The 15,344-nt window shown below is 41.9% G+C and overlaps 2 protein-coding genes across 5 annotated transcripts in view; one reads left to right on the top strand and one right to left on the bottom strand.

The window, feature by feature from the left end:
• C17H7orf50 (chromosome 17 C7orf50 homolog) overlaps window positions 1-15,344 on the bottom strand; it is a 118,314-nt gene that overhangs the window by 18,376 nt on the left and 84,594 nt on the right. For 3 of the 4 annotated variants that reach the window (XM_063413991.1, XM_063413993.1, XM_063413992.1), the window contains one exon: window positions 6,238-6,437. In XM_063413991.1, coding sequence (XP_063270061.1) covers window positions 6,238-6,437 — 200 coding nt within the window. Of the gene's footprint in view, window positions 1-6,237; window positions 6,438-12,517; window positions 12,611-15,344 lie in introns of those variants that run through there. The other variant, XM_063413994.1, reaches the window with a different exon arrangement.
• Window positions 13,070-15,344, top strand: part of GPR146 (G protein-coupled receptor 146) — a 48,041-nt gene continuing 45,766 nt past the window's right edge. The window contains exon 1 of the mRNA XM_063413988.1: window positions 13,070-13,207. The gene's annotated coding sequence lies outside the window, so the exon portion shown is untranslated. The remainder of the gene's footprint in view (window positions 13,208-15,344) is intronic.

Below are 15,344 nucleotides of genomic sequence, written 5' to 3' on the forward strand. Positions count from 1 at the left end.
AAACTCAGTAATAGTTTGAGGGGAGGAAAAAAAATCATTTATTGTTCAGAAAATTCAATGTGGAATCTCAACATTCTACGGCTCAAAGATTAATCCAGTGCTGTTGCCCACAACGCAAAGCCAGAGTGACAGGGAGCAGGGAGGAATCACAGACCCTCAGCCCCTTCTGTGTGGTGCTGCAAGGCAGCTCCAGTAAAATCACATTTGTTTCCAGGTGTTGCATTTCCAGAAGGACCACAGGCACAGAAGTTCAAAGCAGAGCAACAGAGCACATCAGGGACTGGAAGGAGCAGTAGGAGAGGAAGGATCATGGATGTGCTGCATCACTGGAGGGGCAGTGAGACTGAGAAACCCAACACAGCCACAAGCAGGACATAAACACCAGGATGGGAGAAATTATTTATGAACTGTGGGGCAATACAATGATTTTAAAAAACTGCTTAATAACAGCTCCAACACAGCAGAACAATTTTTCTGCTTCATATACCAGCAAGCTTTGTCTCCTGCAGAAGATAATATGCTTGAGCATGATAACAGAATAGCTCTAAGCAGCACAAAATCTGTGGAGTGAATTCGCCCCCTCCACCTACCCCCACCAGAATAACTGCTGGCATACCGGCAGCCTAAAAATAGGAAAGGTGTGGGCATTGCAACAGAGAGCTTTGTAGAGCTTGTGAGTAATGTCAGGGCTGCTAGGGAACTGCAAACAAACTGAGGTGGCTTCATCAGATGCCACTCAGTGTAGCTGAAGTTACACAAGGGAGTGTAGGATAATGATAAGGTAACTCAGTCTTAGCAAGCTGAGCCTCATTTGCCACAAACAGAGACAGTGGCTGCCTTTAAAATGAGGAAGATCTGCCCAAGTATTAATATCATACAGAAAACCTGCAGCTTTACAGACATGCTGCTTTAGGTCAAGGAGAGGAATCCCACTTGGAGGCAGGTCAGGCCCTGGTAGAAATTAAAAGTCAAGCAATACAGAAACTTGGAGAAGTGCTAAAATAAATTCACTGATGTCTAGAGTATTAGGAAAAGTGCAAGCCTTTGAAATCAGATAGCAGCAAGCGCCTGCCCAAGTTCATGTAAAACAGAACAACCCCAAATGCAAATTTATCCTGCATCTGACTCTGGATTCATGAGGCTTCTTACAGAACTAATGAATATGACAAAATGACTAAAAGCATGTAGGAATAGATTAATTACATCCATAGTTAATGCTTGCCCCAGAACCTTTAAAAAATAGCCCTGGGATTATTAAAGCAAAACTATTCCCCTTCACTATTCCCCTAATCTTTGAGGAAATGCTGCTCTTTCAACCTTAAAGCTCCAATTGTTGAAGGGAATTCAGGAACACTGCTGTGTCTAATTACAGCAGCTTCTCTTAAGTTCACACACCATTTTTGTTACTGGCTAACTGAGATGCATCACTTGAGCAGTTCTCCAATATTTTATGAAATCCAAGATAACTGATGAGCTTAGATATAAGCTGCACCTTCCAATCAGGAAAGAAACTCTATCTCCATTTTGGAGAGTGGGGGAAGGAGAAATGCCATTAAATGCTAATGTTAGTTGCTATCCAACCCAAGGAGTCCAGTTTCCTTCCCAGCCTCTGGAAGTAAAAAAAAAAAAAAAAAGACCTGTGTATGTTTAGATTTCTAGTTTATCAGTTACTCTTAATATCTAAGAGCTTAAGCTGTTGATGGTGAAACCAGTGCCAAGTTTGCAATTAATACCAATGTAGGCCAGCAGCAATGAGAATGACTCAAATTCAGAATCAAGTATCAAAAGTATCATCACTGACCCTGGCTAAAAAAGTAACCCATGAGAAGTAAAACAACTTCAAAACTTTATGAATCAACATAGGAAACTAAATGTGACACAAGCCCACTCGAGGTACTTTAAAATTAGAAACTGGTTTTCAACATTAATGAGCATGGTCGTGCTTGTGCAGAAGCTCCTCCACTGGAGCCACGTGCCCCAGGAGGGGTTGGATAAATGGGTCTGTGATTTCCTGAAAGGCCATCATCTGAGCTGTCTGGCCACAAATCTCAAATGTTGCTGCCTGCTTTACAGCCCAACACCAGCTTCTCCCAGTTCCTTCAAAAATCAGAAACTTCTGAGTGAACACTCATCTACCTCTTGATTCCCTTCTGCAGATGGCCTCTACTCCAGAAGGAGTAAAAACTTGATATACTTTCTACATTTCTATTTCTAAATTTATATAATATATGACATATATTTAAAAATATCAAACTATTAAAAAAATGCTTCCAGCAACACCTTTGAATTTCTGTGTTCTTTGAAAGGAAGAACAACATTTTCAGCTGTAAAATCTCCCAGGCTTGGCACTGTTTGTAATAAAGTTTGACTGAGGACCACGATCTGTTTCCATTCTGCAAACCCAGCAGATAAACAACTGCCCTGGGTTGTCCAGGGCTGTCAGCAGTGCTGCCACCACACTCAGCAAAAACCACCTTGGGATCTGCAGAGTCAGATGATTTCCTCACGCCATGGGAAAATCTGCCTCTCACTTTTCTGTTTCTGTAACATGCCCTTGGTTTGTATTATTCTAGAGGCATCTTTTTACTTTAAAGAAATCTCTGACATTCTCTGAATCTTGCCTGAATTCAAATTAGGCAAGGAGAAAAATAAGACCTATATAAAAAAAGTGACATATACTAACAGTACGGCATAAATAATTTCAAAAAATTTGTACTTCAGCACATTATTTTTAATATTTTAGTACATGATAAATAGTATCGCAAGGCTTAGGTAATTCACAGCACACATCCAGGTAAAATTATCTATTATTTCTACTTCAGATGATATGAATCTTGTCATTTCACATTCCTTTAGTGAGGTCTTTTCAGATCTCTCTCTATTCCTTTGATGGGTGATGGAGAAATCCGTATGTGCAGATCCATATGGCAATGAACCTTCCAAGCCAAACACAAGAACAGCAGCTTCTAGGAGAGGGTGGCTTGCCAAGACAAACAAGTTCTGCCAACATTTTAACACCACAGAAGGTCAGTTAGGTTATAATTAAACCTAATTACCATTCTCTAGAATTGCAACATTACACTTGAAGTCACCTAATGCTCAGAAAAGAATGGATTTTTATTCTGGATTTTCCAAGAATCACAGTGATGAGTCAATCTAATATTCCCTTTAAATCTGAATCATCACTTACCATCATAAAGAAACAAGGCATGTCATCATTAAAAGGAAGAGACTTTATTTAGCCACTAATACTTCGTCTCTCCTGCTTTTCCCTATTCCTCTGCAGTAAATGTACAGGGGTTTTTCTCTTCTGTTCAGTATCACTCTGGGGTTTTTCCATTATATCACTTTTTTTTTTTCCCTTTTCAAAGTTTTATAACCTTTCTGCTTCAGCTCCCGACTTTTAATCCTCTCTCTGTCTTCAGATCTTCCTGTCTGCTCTCTGGGCGAGCTGGGGATCTGACAGCAGTAACTTTTCTCTGCCAACTGCTGCCTTGCAAGAGAACTGTGCTGGGAACCACCTGAACTCATCTAACCAAGGAAAAGATGAGATAAAAATTGGTAAAGCAAAGACTTTTTTTTCTCTCCTTCTTTCCTTTTCACACAGGCCAAGAGAAAGTGAGAAAGGGGGGAAAAACCAAGAGTCATTTGGCTGCTTTTCCTCCATCAGGAGTGCAAACCTGGTCATGCTCAGCCTGGTTTTGTTCAAATGAGCAAGGAGCTGAAAATCCTGGGCTGTTAAAGTCCCCCAGCTCACAGGGGAGACCCTTGAGCTCCTCAGATACAGCAGCTGAGGGCTGCAGTTTGAGCTGGCATCAGTGGCTGTTGCATGTGGCCATGCCATGTGCACAGTGACAAAAGCCTCTCCCAGCTAGGATGGCCTTCCAATAAAATGATAATTTGACCCCTCTGGAGACTGGAAAGCATTAAGGACCATTTTTTTTAGACTCAAATAACAAAGCTGGACAACTGGAAGATCTGCTCAGCTTGTGGCACACTGTGGCAGCAGTGGGGACCCCAGCAGAGGGGGCACAGGCTGGCAGTGCTGCCAAGGGGAGCCAGTGCCTCAGTGCAGCCCTGGGTATCCGGCTGCACTGCTGCAGGGCTGCTCTGCAAGCACCACAAAGAGCAGGATGCAGTGAGCAGACCTACCCTGCACACTGTGTGCCTCCTTCCCTGCCCTCAGTGCTCTCTTCATTAACTCCCCTCGGCTGACAGCACGAGGCACAGCTTTGTGAAAGTCACCCTGTGCATGGCACAGCTGTGCCCTCCTGCTGCAAACAGCCCCTCAATAAATAGAAATGACACTTCCAGTTATCATATGGTACATCGAGTTCCACCTGTCCTACAGGAGACACATATGCCATCAGGCAGCTCAGGTGCCACTTCACTTACCCGCACTTATGTCATGTAAGGCTTTCATTGTGGGTGGGGCAAAACACAAACCCACAGCACTCTTTTGTTTACTTCCAATTATATTAATCTCTTGCATCTATAAGATTTATTTTATCCTCCCACAGATTATTCATGCCTGTAGCCCTGCAAAAACATGTAGACTGAAATCCTTCACCTACTCAATATGCTGGAGAGCTTGCGATGGTTTTCCTGAACCTGGATTTTCGTTTCCCTTCCCCAGCTAGTGTATTACTTCTTGCATTCATTTAAATCCAGTTATTTCTTTTGCAGTCTTGCTGGGTTGAAAAAAGGTCTGAGGTGTAAGTGGCCTAAGCTGTTTTTATATAACTAATAATGGTTCAAGATGGTCCAGGCACATTTGGGGCTAGAATGGTGACTATAGCTATGTTTGCTTGGCAGTTCAGCATTTATGACTACCTCTGTTAAGTCTACAAAATTCAAATTGTCTGTTGCTGAAATAATCCCTCACAACCTATTGCTGCACATACAATTCATAGACTCTGTACAAGACCAAATGACAGAGCTGGTTTTCTATTTCAGGGTAATTTGGTGCAGGTTAAGTGAAACTCTAGAATCAAATTTGTTCAAATATTAGTTCAAATATAATTTCATATTCTCCCATGTAACGAGGCAAAAATCCATACAGATAACAGGGGAATAACAAGCAAAATCTCACAGCTTGTTCCTTTACTTTCCAAACCTGAAATCTATTATCTGGAGATCCACCATTTACCAGAGCACACATACCAGAGAGCAGGCTGAGCAGATGGTTCAAAGCTAACTGTCAATCCATTTGCAGTTCAAAACAGTGGTGAACTGCTCCAGCTGTTTTCCAGATCAAAAATATTATTGTCATTTTGCTATCGCTGCATGCTGAGGGTTATGTAACAAAAATACACATGTCCCTCTGCCTGGAATGCAATTAATTTCCTCCCTCCCCACTGCGAGCGGTAAGTAACAATTCAGACAGTCTGGATGCTTCAGTTTTGAGCAGAGATGCAACCCTGGAATTATTCCACATGGTAACCCATTATTTGTAACATGCCAGTCTTCTGGAGGTCTTACAGCCAGGGTATATTTTGCAGTTTGGAAAAAAATAAACATTATCTTCCTGTTTATACACGATGTCTTTACTGTCTGTGGGGTACCCTGAGCACTTCAATGCAGTTCTTTAGTTTAGCCATAGACTTTGCTTTATGCTGGAATTTTAAGTCTTCTAATAAGTGTGCTAATTGGGTAAAGGGATTGCTTCCAGTCTGAAACCACTATACTTGCTGTACACTCTGGTATGCAAAGATCAGGCATTGTATACTATTAACTTTAAAACAGCAGCAAAATCCCATCTTAATCTACAAATACCCAAACATTCTGCAGGTGGTTAAATTCAGACTCTGTAATGCTTAACCACTCCTCGGAATTTGCTAAAATAAAGAGAACTGGAAGTCCTTTGACTAGAACAGCACACTCAAGAAGCAAAACTCATTTTCTCAACGCAATCTTTTTTGCAATGTGCCTTTCATCTCTGTAAGTTCAGCTAAGCCTGTGATATTTATATAACAGCCATAAGATCTTCAGGACAGGAGCTGCCTTTCTATAAAATCTTTTCACCACTCTTAACTTCTCTGGTCTGTTGTTGCTGTAATAGAAACACAATGGGGTGATCAACTGTCCTCCAGGGTGTCAACTGAGATGAAACATTAACTTAGTACTTAACTGCAACAATTTCCTTTAATGTGTTATTGCTTGGTACAGCTTGTTCTGGGTTACTGGTTTACAGCTTGCTTCTGTAGGCAGCACCTGCAGTGGTTTTACTGTTCTTACCTGGTTAAATAGGCCAGAGCCCGCTCAGATCCTGATGGCTTTTTGGGTTCCACCTTTTTAATGGGGATTCCAGCTTCCCTCATCAGCTGTTTCTCCTTCTTCTTGCGTTCTTTTTTTAATTTTCTTTCCAGTTTTCTCTTTTCCTCTGGAGTAAGTTCTTCCTCTTCCTCTGCAATAACTTCTTCCTCTTCTTTTGTAGCCTGGAATAATTAACATTTAAATGAAGTGTTTATCTTTCTGTAGGAAAATGAACAAAATATGCATAAATGTAATTAAAGGGCACAGGTAATATTTAAACCAGAAGGTTCAGGTTTCATATTTTTACTGTTCACTGTACTTCCATCACCTCTCTGCTATGCCCAGCTCCCAGAACTGCAAATGCTGCACTCCCAGAGATTTGTTGAACTGCCCTCTATAGATGATGATACTGCTCTGAGCACTGCAGGAACCTGAGCACCTTCCACATATGTATTAAACACAATTTCTAACACTTCTTGTGCTGTTTGTTCTCCCACACTCACACGTGAGGAGGGCATGTGAACAGCACAGGCTGTTTCACCCATGGAGGGTTTGGATGTTTTTTCATCATAAACACATTTCAGTGGGAGCAGTAGGGTTTCCTTAGGATCCTCAGTTTGTGTTTGTTGTGTAACCACACGTGTCCTTGGACTGAGAAAACCTCTGTCTGCCATGCAGAGGCTTCATCTCGATTATGCCAAGGGCAAAGATGTGACAACTTCCTCCTTCATCCAAGACCTCTTGGAGATCCTTTAGCAATCTTGAGGAAACACATGCACAATCTTCAATAAACAGACACAGATACACATCTCACAAAGGCTGACATTTCTTTAGGTTTGCAGATAGAACAGTTTAGTATTCACATCCAAAACCATATTACCATAAATATATGCATCAGTATATCCCAAATGAAAATAAATATTTCACATGCAGATGAAGTGCTTTAAATAGTTTATCTGACTATAAACACTGAGTTTATCCTGGAAAATCCAGTCTGAGATTACACTGTGTAGAAATTAAATGCTGTTCCATAGCAAGATGAGATCCATTCCAGGCATTCCCAGATGTCTGAGCAAGGTACTCGCCAGGTAAGGTCCTCTGCTAGAGCCTGGGACACTCATGGAGGCCAACTGGGTGAAAAAGAAATGTTCTTCTTCCTCTCCCTGCTCCCCCCTCACCTATTCAAAGAACCAGTCACTGAAACCTGAATGCACAAGAAGATCAACTGCTTTATGGCAAGATGGGTTAAAACCACTTTGTAAGTTCACAAATCCTTAGTGCTACATTAATTTGTGTCAGTTGAGTGCTTTCAAACACAATTCCAGACACAGAGCTAAATAAGGTTATTCATGCTGACATTCAACCAAAGAATGTTAAACAAGGCAATACCTGAACGCAATCTTATTTGCCAAAGACACCTGTTGGGGTTTAAACATTTGTTCAGTGTCAATTCACCTATCATCTAAACTGACTCTGACTCATCTTTTCAACTTGGTGTTTTCACAGATTGAAGAAAGGTTAAGAAAGCAGAAATCAGAACTAATGGAAGTAGGACAGTAAGGCGGAGTTGCTTTTTCTTGTTTAAAATACTTTTTAGGTACTTTTATGGAAAAGCAAGCATTCATTGCAAACACATGCAAAAAAAGCAACATATGTTGCTGTAGTATAGAAAACATTTTATTGTTCATGCTGAGAACAAAATAATATTTATGGTGAAGGTAGAATTGAATTGTTACACAGGAAACAACGTTTTCATTTGAAAAGCCACCCTGGTACTTACTAAAATAACAATCCAGCCACACAAAGCCCTAGAAAACACTGAGGGTGGTCATTTATAAAGTGTTTGTAAAAGATTACTACAGCAGCTGTCCAACAGACGACACACTACAGTTAATCTTCTTTTAAAAATAATGTAATGAATTTGTTTACTTTTCTGTGAGCCATGAAGCTTTCAAATAAAGTGACTGTGGCACATCATTAGAGCCAGTCTGATAAAGAGGCCTCTGCTTCTTCATACTTACAGTAAATGCATATCTTGGTAACTTCCCTTCCCCCTCCACATTCCTTGCATTATCAAAAAGCTTTTTATCCTTCTCCCTGACCGCTCCACTAAAAACAAAACAAGTTGCTCCCTCCCTGTAGGTCCCAGCGTAAATACCCAGCCCTAACAGCGTTTGTTTCCAGCATGGATGGGCCAAGGGCTGTCTGGCACAAGAGCGTGGTTCTCCTGCAGGGCTGTCCCAGCAGGAAAGGGTCAGGACTCAGCTGGAGGTACCTTCTGCTGGCCCTCAGCATCACCCAGGGAAAACTGGATAGATCAGTGTCTGCCTGAGACTCCCAGCACAGGCACTGACAGAGTCCTCACAACAGCTCACACAGCTTCTCTAGTTCCAAACGTGCTTTTATCCATCCATGTCAACGTGATTAATTTAGGAGGATGTGCCACAGTCTGTCCTAGACTGGATTTAATTTCAAAACCTCAGGTTTTATACGCTTCAGAAATTACCTGCATTTGGTGGTATAGTCCCTCCTGAAGCTGAGGGTGATTTTATCAGTGAGGGTAATTTTATCGCAATTTATATTAAAAAAACCCCTTCCCCCAAACCTGGGGACTTGAAAGAAAATAAAACCAAACTTTTGACTGGAATTTAAATCCTAGCTGTATTCATTATTTATTAATCTATTGATGCATCTCTTCTTTCCTTAAATCAACAGCCTGAGTTTTTAATTTTGTTTTCCCCAAACCATTAGTGTGACTGTTTGTCTGGAAGATGTTTGTGACCCATTTGGATTAAGCGTTTCAGTGTTATGTCATTATTTAAACTAAAAAAACCTAACCAACAGGACTTCATTGTTTTGATGTCATAAATATTCCAGGTTGTCTCCTTCTATATTTATAAAGTGACATCACAATTTGTAGCGCTACAATTTAGCCTTAACTACAACATTGTAAAGTCCCTATTTGAGCACGTGAGACACTTGTTTATTGACATGATAAATTTAAACCACATGCACACAGAAAAACAGAACACTTGCTTATTTGCAAAGCCTGCTGAGAGCTACCACACCACCTTGGGTTGTGGGCTCATTAGATCTCAACCTAAACAAGGTCAGGCCAGGTCAGCACACTTGAATGAATGACATTCAGAGGAGAGCCAGTGTTTTCTCGTGATTAAGGAGGTGGGAGTCTTCCACTTGGAAACTTTCCAGAAGGCCTGAAAAGGTGCTAAAAGGGATATTGCCACTGGATGCCATTTTTTGAGCAAAAGGCAGGCCCCCAAATCTTTCACACTTACGCTCATAAAAGCCCATGTCAGCTTTGCACAGGCACGGAGATAGAGCTCAGGCACCCTCAACAAATTCCCAAAGTTTGTATCATACCATGTCCATCTGCAGGCAAAGAGCTGTGAGTGCCAATCCACCGCCTTTCCTCAATGCCAGTCTTCAACTTTCTGAACTGTGTGTAAATATAGCAATATGCTCGAAATAGTCCAAGACATCTGACTCAAAATAGCTGGAGGCTTCAGCTGCAGCACTTCCAGATACTGGTTAAAGTTTTCCATCATTCTTTGTAATCTGGAAATATTGCATGAATTTGAAATATTTTATAATGATCTTTAGAAGTGAGCTTACAGTCATAAACGGGGAGCCAGCTCACACAGAAGGGAAGTGTTTAATACTAGAAAGCAGCCCTGCTAAGCAATAGAGAACAGAGAAATATAACTAGAACTGCAGGAGAAACCAGCAAAAAGATGTACATGTTCTCTTGAAGATACTTTGACCCTTTTTTTTTTTTTTTTGGCTGCAGTGAGAGTGGCAGAACCAAACAGGTGTAGTTTATTGAGGGTAGTTTTTGTATCTGCATAAAAGCTTGTACTGCCAAGGGACTGTGAACTGCAATAGCTGAGCAAGCAGCACTAAGACAGGAATAACAGCACTAATAAGAGCATACAAATTGTGTTGTGCTTCCATAGAGCACTAAGTGCATTTTAAAATTTGTTTCCAGTCCTTGATGGCCTCACACTTAAGTAGAACTGAAGCCATCTCCTAAAGATTTCTGTTCCTCCTCCTCACTCTTTCAAAATTCCCTCATTTGCATCCCTGGTTGTCCATTGCCAGCACAGAATAATGTTGACAGAGTCAGAAACTCTGAGGAACTGCCACAGTGAACAGAACACTCATCTATGAAATTTTGCCTTTGGGATTCGTCTCTGTAGGTCTGAACTTCCTGCCTAGTCAGGGTTTTGGCTTTGCTGCCAAACCTACAGCAGGAACCACAAACCAAGCCACAACACCAGATCCACTATTTATTAGAACCAGTGAATTCAGCTCCTCCAAAAGCAAAAGACTTTCGTCCTTTTCTCCCAGCACAGCACCAGAAGTCTGTACAACAGCAAAGCAAGGAACAGCAGAAATTCAAAGGAGTAAGTAACAGTGACAAACATTAAAAGGGCGTCAAATTTTTGAACTCTGGAGAGTTCAAAATGGAGGGGAAATGGATTTTATGGCTTATTTCATAGTAGGAGCATTGTATCGCCTTGTTTGTTCATGAAGCTCATGTTATTTCATAACTTTTAACATAGAGAAATGTCAAAAGGGGCTTTGTTCCCTGACCAAGAGCTACTGACACATCACGTAATGGCTTCTGCTCAGGAGCAGCCTTTTGCCCCCCAAATGCCCCGTGAACGATATCAGCATGCAAAACGTCCTGCTTCTGCCTCACACAATGCACATGAGCCCAGATAAATAACTGGCCATCTGCCAGCCTAAAAACAAAAAGCGGAATCTACAAACACAGATCAAAACCCACAGAGAAGAAAGGCTGGCAGACCCTTAGACACAAGGTTCATAAAAGAAAGACTGACAAATTATTTACTATCCAAGGCTGTCCAAAGAGTTGTGCTACAACTACAGCTAGAGAATTTGCATAAAACAGTTCAAGGCCATGCTGAATTTAAATAATTATTTTCTATCATTTAGCATCCCATGAAAAGAAGTATGACACGAGAGGGCACATGAAATTTTATTTCATGGTGCAGAAAGCAAATTTTAAATGAAAAGCAACCTGTAGAAGTACTCTTTATACAATGTTTGTAGTGCTTACAAAGGAAGACCTTTTAGAAGTCACACACTGCTCAAAGAAAAATATAAAATTTTTCATAAAAGCTAGGTGTTTGTAGAATCTTAACTCCTCACAACAAAAACACTGGCAATAATTTATATTAAGTTGATTAAGAAAGCTTTCTGTATTTTCAACCCATGCAGAGAAGTCTCAGACAAGTTCTGCAGGAAACCAGATTTAAGTAAGAGCAGCCTTTTCATCTTTCTGCCCCAGGAAAGGATTCTTTTTGTGGTCATGTAAATGTTGGGATTTTGTTTGTTTTTTTAAAAAAAAGCCTCCTTGTGCATACAGCTATAGTATCTCAGGAACACAAGTGATCAGGTAGCACCCAAACTTGCAGCTGTAATTTAGAACAGACACACCTTGATAAGCTTGAAACTTGGTTTAATTTACAACTGTGGGATCTTTGCATGTCTCAGATTTACAGCCAATTGTGAAGAGCACATAAAGTGTTATCATTAGCAACTGCTGAATAAGAAGAAATTGAACAATTTACTAAATTACATGAAAGGATTTACAGGCACACATAATACACAACTTCAAGAATGCAGCTTGTTGAATTCCACTTTATAGACTGTTACTCCTATAAAGTACATACTCATGTCCTGTGGCAGATTAAGTTCTAGGGCATAAATTAGGATCGTATTGTATTTCTCATTTTTCTCCACCAGTATCACAGCCCTGAGTACAACAGAAATACTTGAGACACCACCACAACTGCAGACTCGGGGAATGCAGTTTTGCTTCATTTGCAACTACAGTGCGGCCAGGAATTTTCACATATTTGTTGAAGGATTTTGCTTACTCCCCTGCCCTTAATTAAACCGTGTAAAGCAATCAGAGAACATGGAACTAAAAAAAAAAAGAACCCCCTCAGAAATCATTTGTATCCACATCCCTGTGGCTTACACACAGCCCTTTTAACCCCTCCCCAGAAACGCAGAGGAATTTTAATAGAAGGAGCACGAGACTGTCGCAGCACTCCGCGCTTTCATTGCCACCAAAGTCGCCCCCTTTAGTGGTGCTGACAATTTCTTTTGAGGCTTAAAAAGGCTTTGGGCTGTGAGAGGAGGTAGAAGCAGAGCAGAGGCTGTTTTGAAATCCTTGCTGGAGAATTAGAAAAAAAATAAATAAACCAACCCCAAACCACGAGCTCGATCTCCTCCAATGAAAGAGGTACCACAGGGTGTAGGCAGGTTGCCAGGCGAGCTCGGCAGCGTGACCGCACTGCATTGAGTTTCTTTAATGAAAGCCAGGAAAGAACACATTACACAGTGTTTCTTCTGAGAGCCAGCGAGCCTCCAGTGATTGAAATCAATAAAAACAGTCGGCAAGGGGCCCAGTGGGGGAAGAGAGAAATCTCCACTACAGCATTCAGTTTGCTTTCCACTTTCTCCCTCCCCCTCTAAAGTTAAACTCCGAAGATCACCATGACAAGCTACTTCGCTTCCAGCGCTGGGAAGACGCTGGTGGGGATTTAAAGGAAGCGAGCGCTTTCCTTCGCCTCCCTGCCTTCGCTCTCCCCCCAGCACGAAGGAAATAAAAGGCTTGTTTGGAATTTGAATCCCGCCTGGAAAAACTTCATTGGACAAGTGCATCGTGCTGCATTTCAGGAAAGGGATGGATTTTACGGTCAGAGAATGCTAAAAGGTGAGAGGGGGCAGAAAAGCAGGAATCTGATCCAGCCGGAGCCCGTGAACAGGGTAGGATGTCCAAGCCGGCGGAGGGGACCTCTGGAGCTGCGGGAAGGACTGCGAGCAAGTGCCTGGGATCATCCACATCCTGAGGCACCTGGAACTTCGGCAACACGTGACGGACACGCCAACCCAGGTAAGCAGAACCCGCTTTTGACAATCCCGTGTCCCGCGTCCGAACGCCGAGACCCCTCTGCTCTAGCCTGCAGTCTGCCCCACGTCCGCCCTCGTTAACCTCGGGCGACTTAACGCTAAGCTTGTCCCGTCTGAGAACCGTGTCAGGCCACTAATCCTCGCTGAACTATAAACCGTGCACAAAAGCCCTTTGTTTACCCGTTTTGTGTTGAATTTGGGAGCTGACAAGGTAGGACGGGGCCATTGCGTAAGTCCAGCCCCCCCAGGAGCTGCCGCTCCACGCGGGCCCGCTCGGAGCAAGGGAACACGGCTGACACCGCACGCTGGGGCTGCCTGCGATCTGAGAGAGCGCCAGTAATGGATTTCTAATATGGTCCATATTTATCTATTTTATTTATGTATTTTAATCACCATAGCAGCCACATACAGAACATACTTGCACCGAGTTCCATGTGCTGCTCTGCACCACGGCTCACAGCAGCGTGCATGCACGGGGGCTAGGCTGATTGTTTTGTCAAAAAGAACTTGGTAATTAGTTGTCAACACAGCCAAGGGGGATTTCTGGCACGTTGTTTAGGAACGACCGACACAGGTTAATGCAGCACTTATGTGTACTTGCAGTTACCCTAATGCAAACAGGCTTTATCCCCAATAAAAATGGGGAAGGCACAGGTAACAGCAGTAGATCCCAGCATTCTTCTCAAGTTTTTGGCCAACTTCAGATGATTTATGTAGACCTCAGTGAGACACAGACAGTGAAATCAAAGCCTGCCTTCCACAAGGCAAGCAAAAATAATGAAAGCTACATCCCTTCTCCAGCAGAGGCAGGAATTCACTGGGACAGATAATAAATAGGTGCCTGTGGAGCAAGAGCAACAATGCTTGTCCCCCTCATGCTGGTCATCATGAGATGTTGACAGCAGCACACATGCTCACTGCTGGAGAGGGCTGGGGAGGGACTGCATGCCTCCTCTTCCACTTAAATGTAGGGTACAAAGTCTGAAGGTAGAGAGAAGAGACTTCCCAGCATGTCCAGCTCAGTACCAGTAGACAGAATGCGTGAATTTAGTACAAGTGCAGATGTGCATCTGCAGGTGCAGCGTTGCTCTTCCCTTGAAAAACACACCACTTTTAAATGGTCATTTTGTTATTTTCACATCACACAGAAATGGATGACTCACCCACTTAAAAGAATGACCCAGAGAACACCCCCATGACCAAAAGTAAAGGGCATAAGTTAAAGCGTGAACTGTTCTAATAAAGCTATGAAAATAGCTGACGCATTATTTAAATAGTAAGAAGTTTCTAGACTAATTTATTAATCCAGATTTGAACTTTTCACACAAAACTATCACAAAATTATAGCTGAAGGTGTAATTAAAGAACAGTCATTTACAACAAAAAAGAAAAGTTACGATTCATGTTAGAATAGGACCCTACATGAAGTTCTGGGCATACCCACAGACCCACAATTCATTTTGCAGAGTCAGTTCTGTTTTGCCTCCCCTGCACAGATCCTTTGCAGAAATGACAGCACCTTCATAGCTCAGGAATCACAGCAATCATTCCCACACCAATCAACAAGTCTGCTTTGCACTGCTCTTGCAGCTAAATTTATCCTTATGCAGAGGAACTCATTAGAGTCTTTATTTAACATTTCAGACAAGGAAAGCTTAGGTAGGACTTACACAACACTTATCTCTTGTACTGACATTCTCAAGCTCAAGTGATATTCCTCCCCATTATTCCCTCAGCAAAAAATAAAAATGTTATCTTTAAAGTGCGGGATATTTTTGTTCATAGTGATGCCTTTTTCAGAAGCCAAGTGGCATGAGTGACCACTGTAAATGAAATATGCTCTTTTCAAATGCACAACATAGAAATGTATTTTCTCTCTCAGAAGTTGTGATCAAATACAGATATTGTAGCAGTCACACCAGGGTTTTTCAGTCATGTTGATGTTATTAAAGCCAATTCTGTGCACAGTGACCTATCCTTCAGACTTTCCCTCTGGAAGAACCCCATGTTGCTTTGCTGAGTTGGGTACAACAGAAAAGAACTGTTGGGAACCAATTTTTCACATTTCTACCAGTCTTGGAGGTCCCATATCATCAGGAGTGCTTTGTCCTCAACAATGA

This window comes from Prinia subflava, chromosome 17 (assembly GCF_021018805.1).
Source record: "Prinia subflava isolate CZ2003 ecotype Zambia chromosome 17, Cam_Psub_1.2, whole genome shotgun sequence".
NCBI classification, from domain to species: Eukaryota; Metazoa; Chordata; class Aves; order Passeriformes; family Cisticolidae; genus Prinia; species Prinia subflava.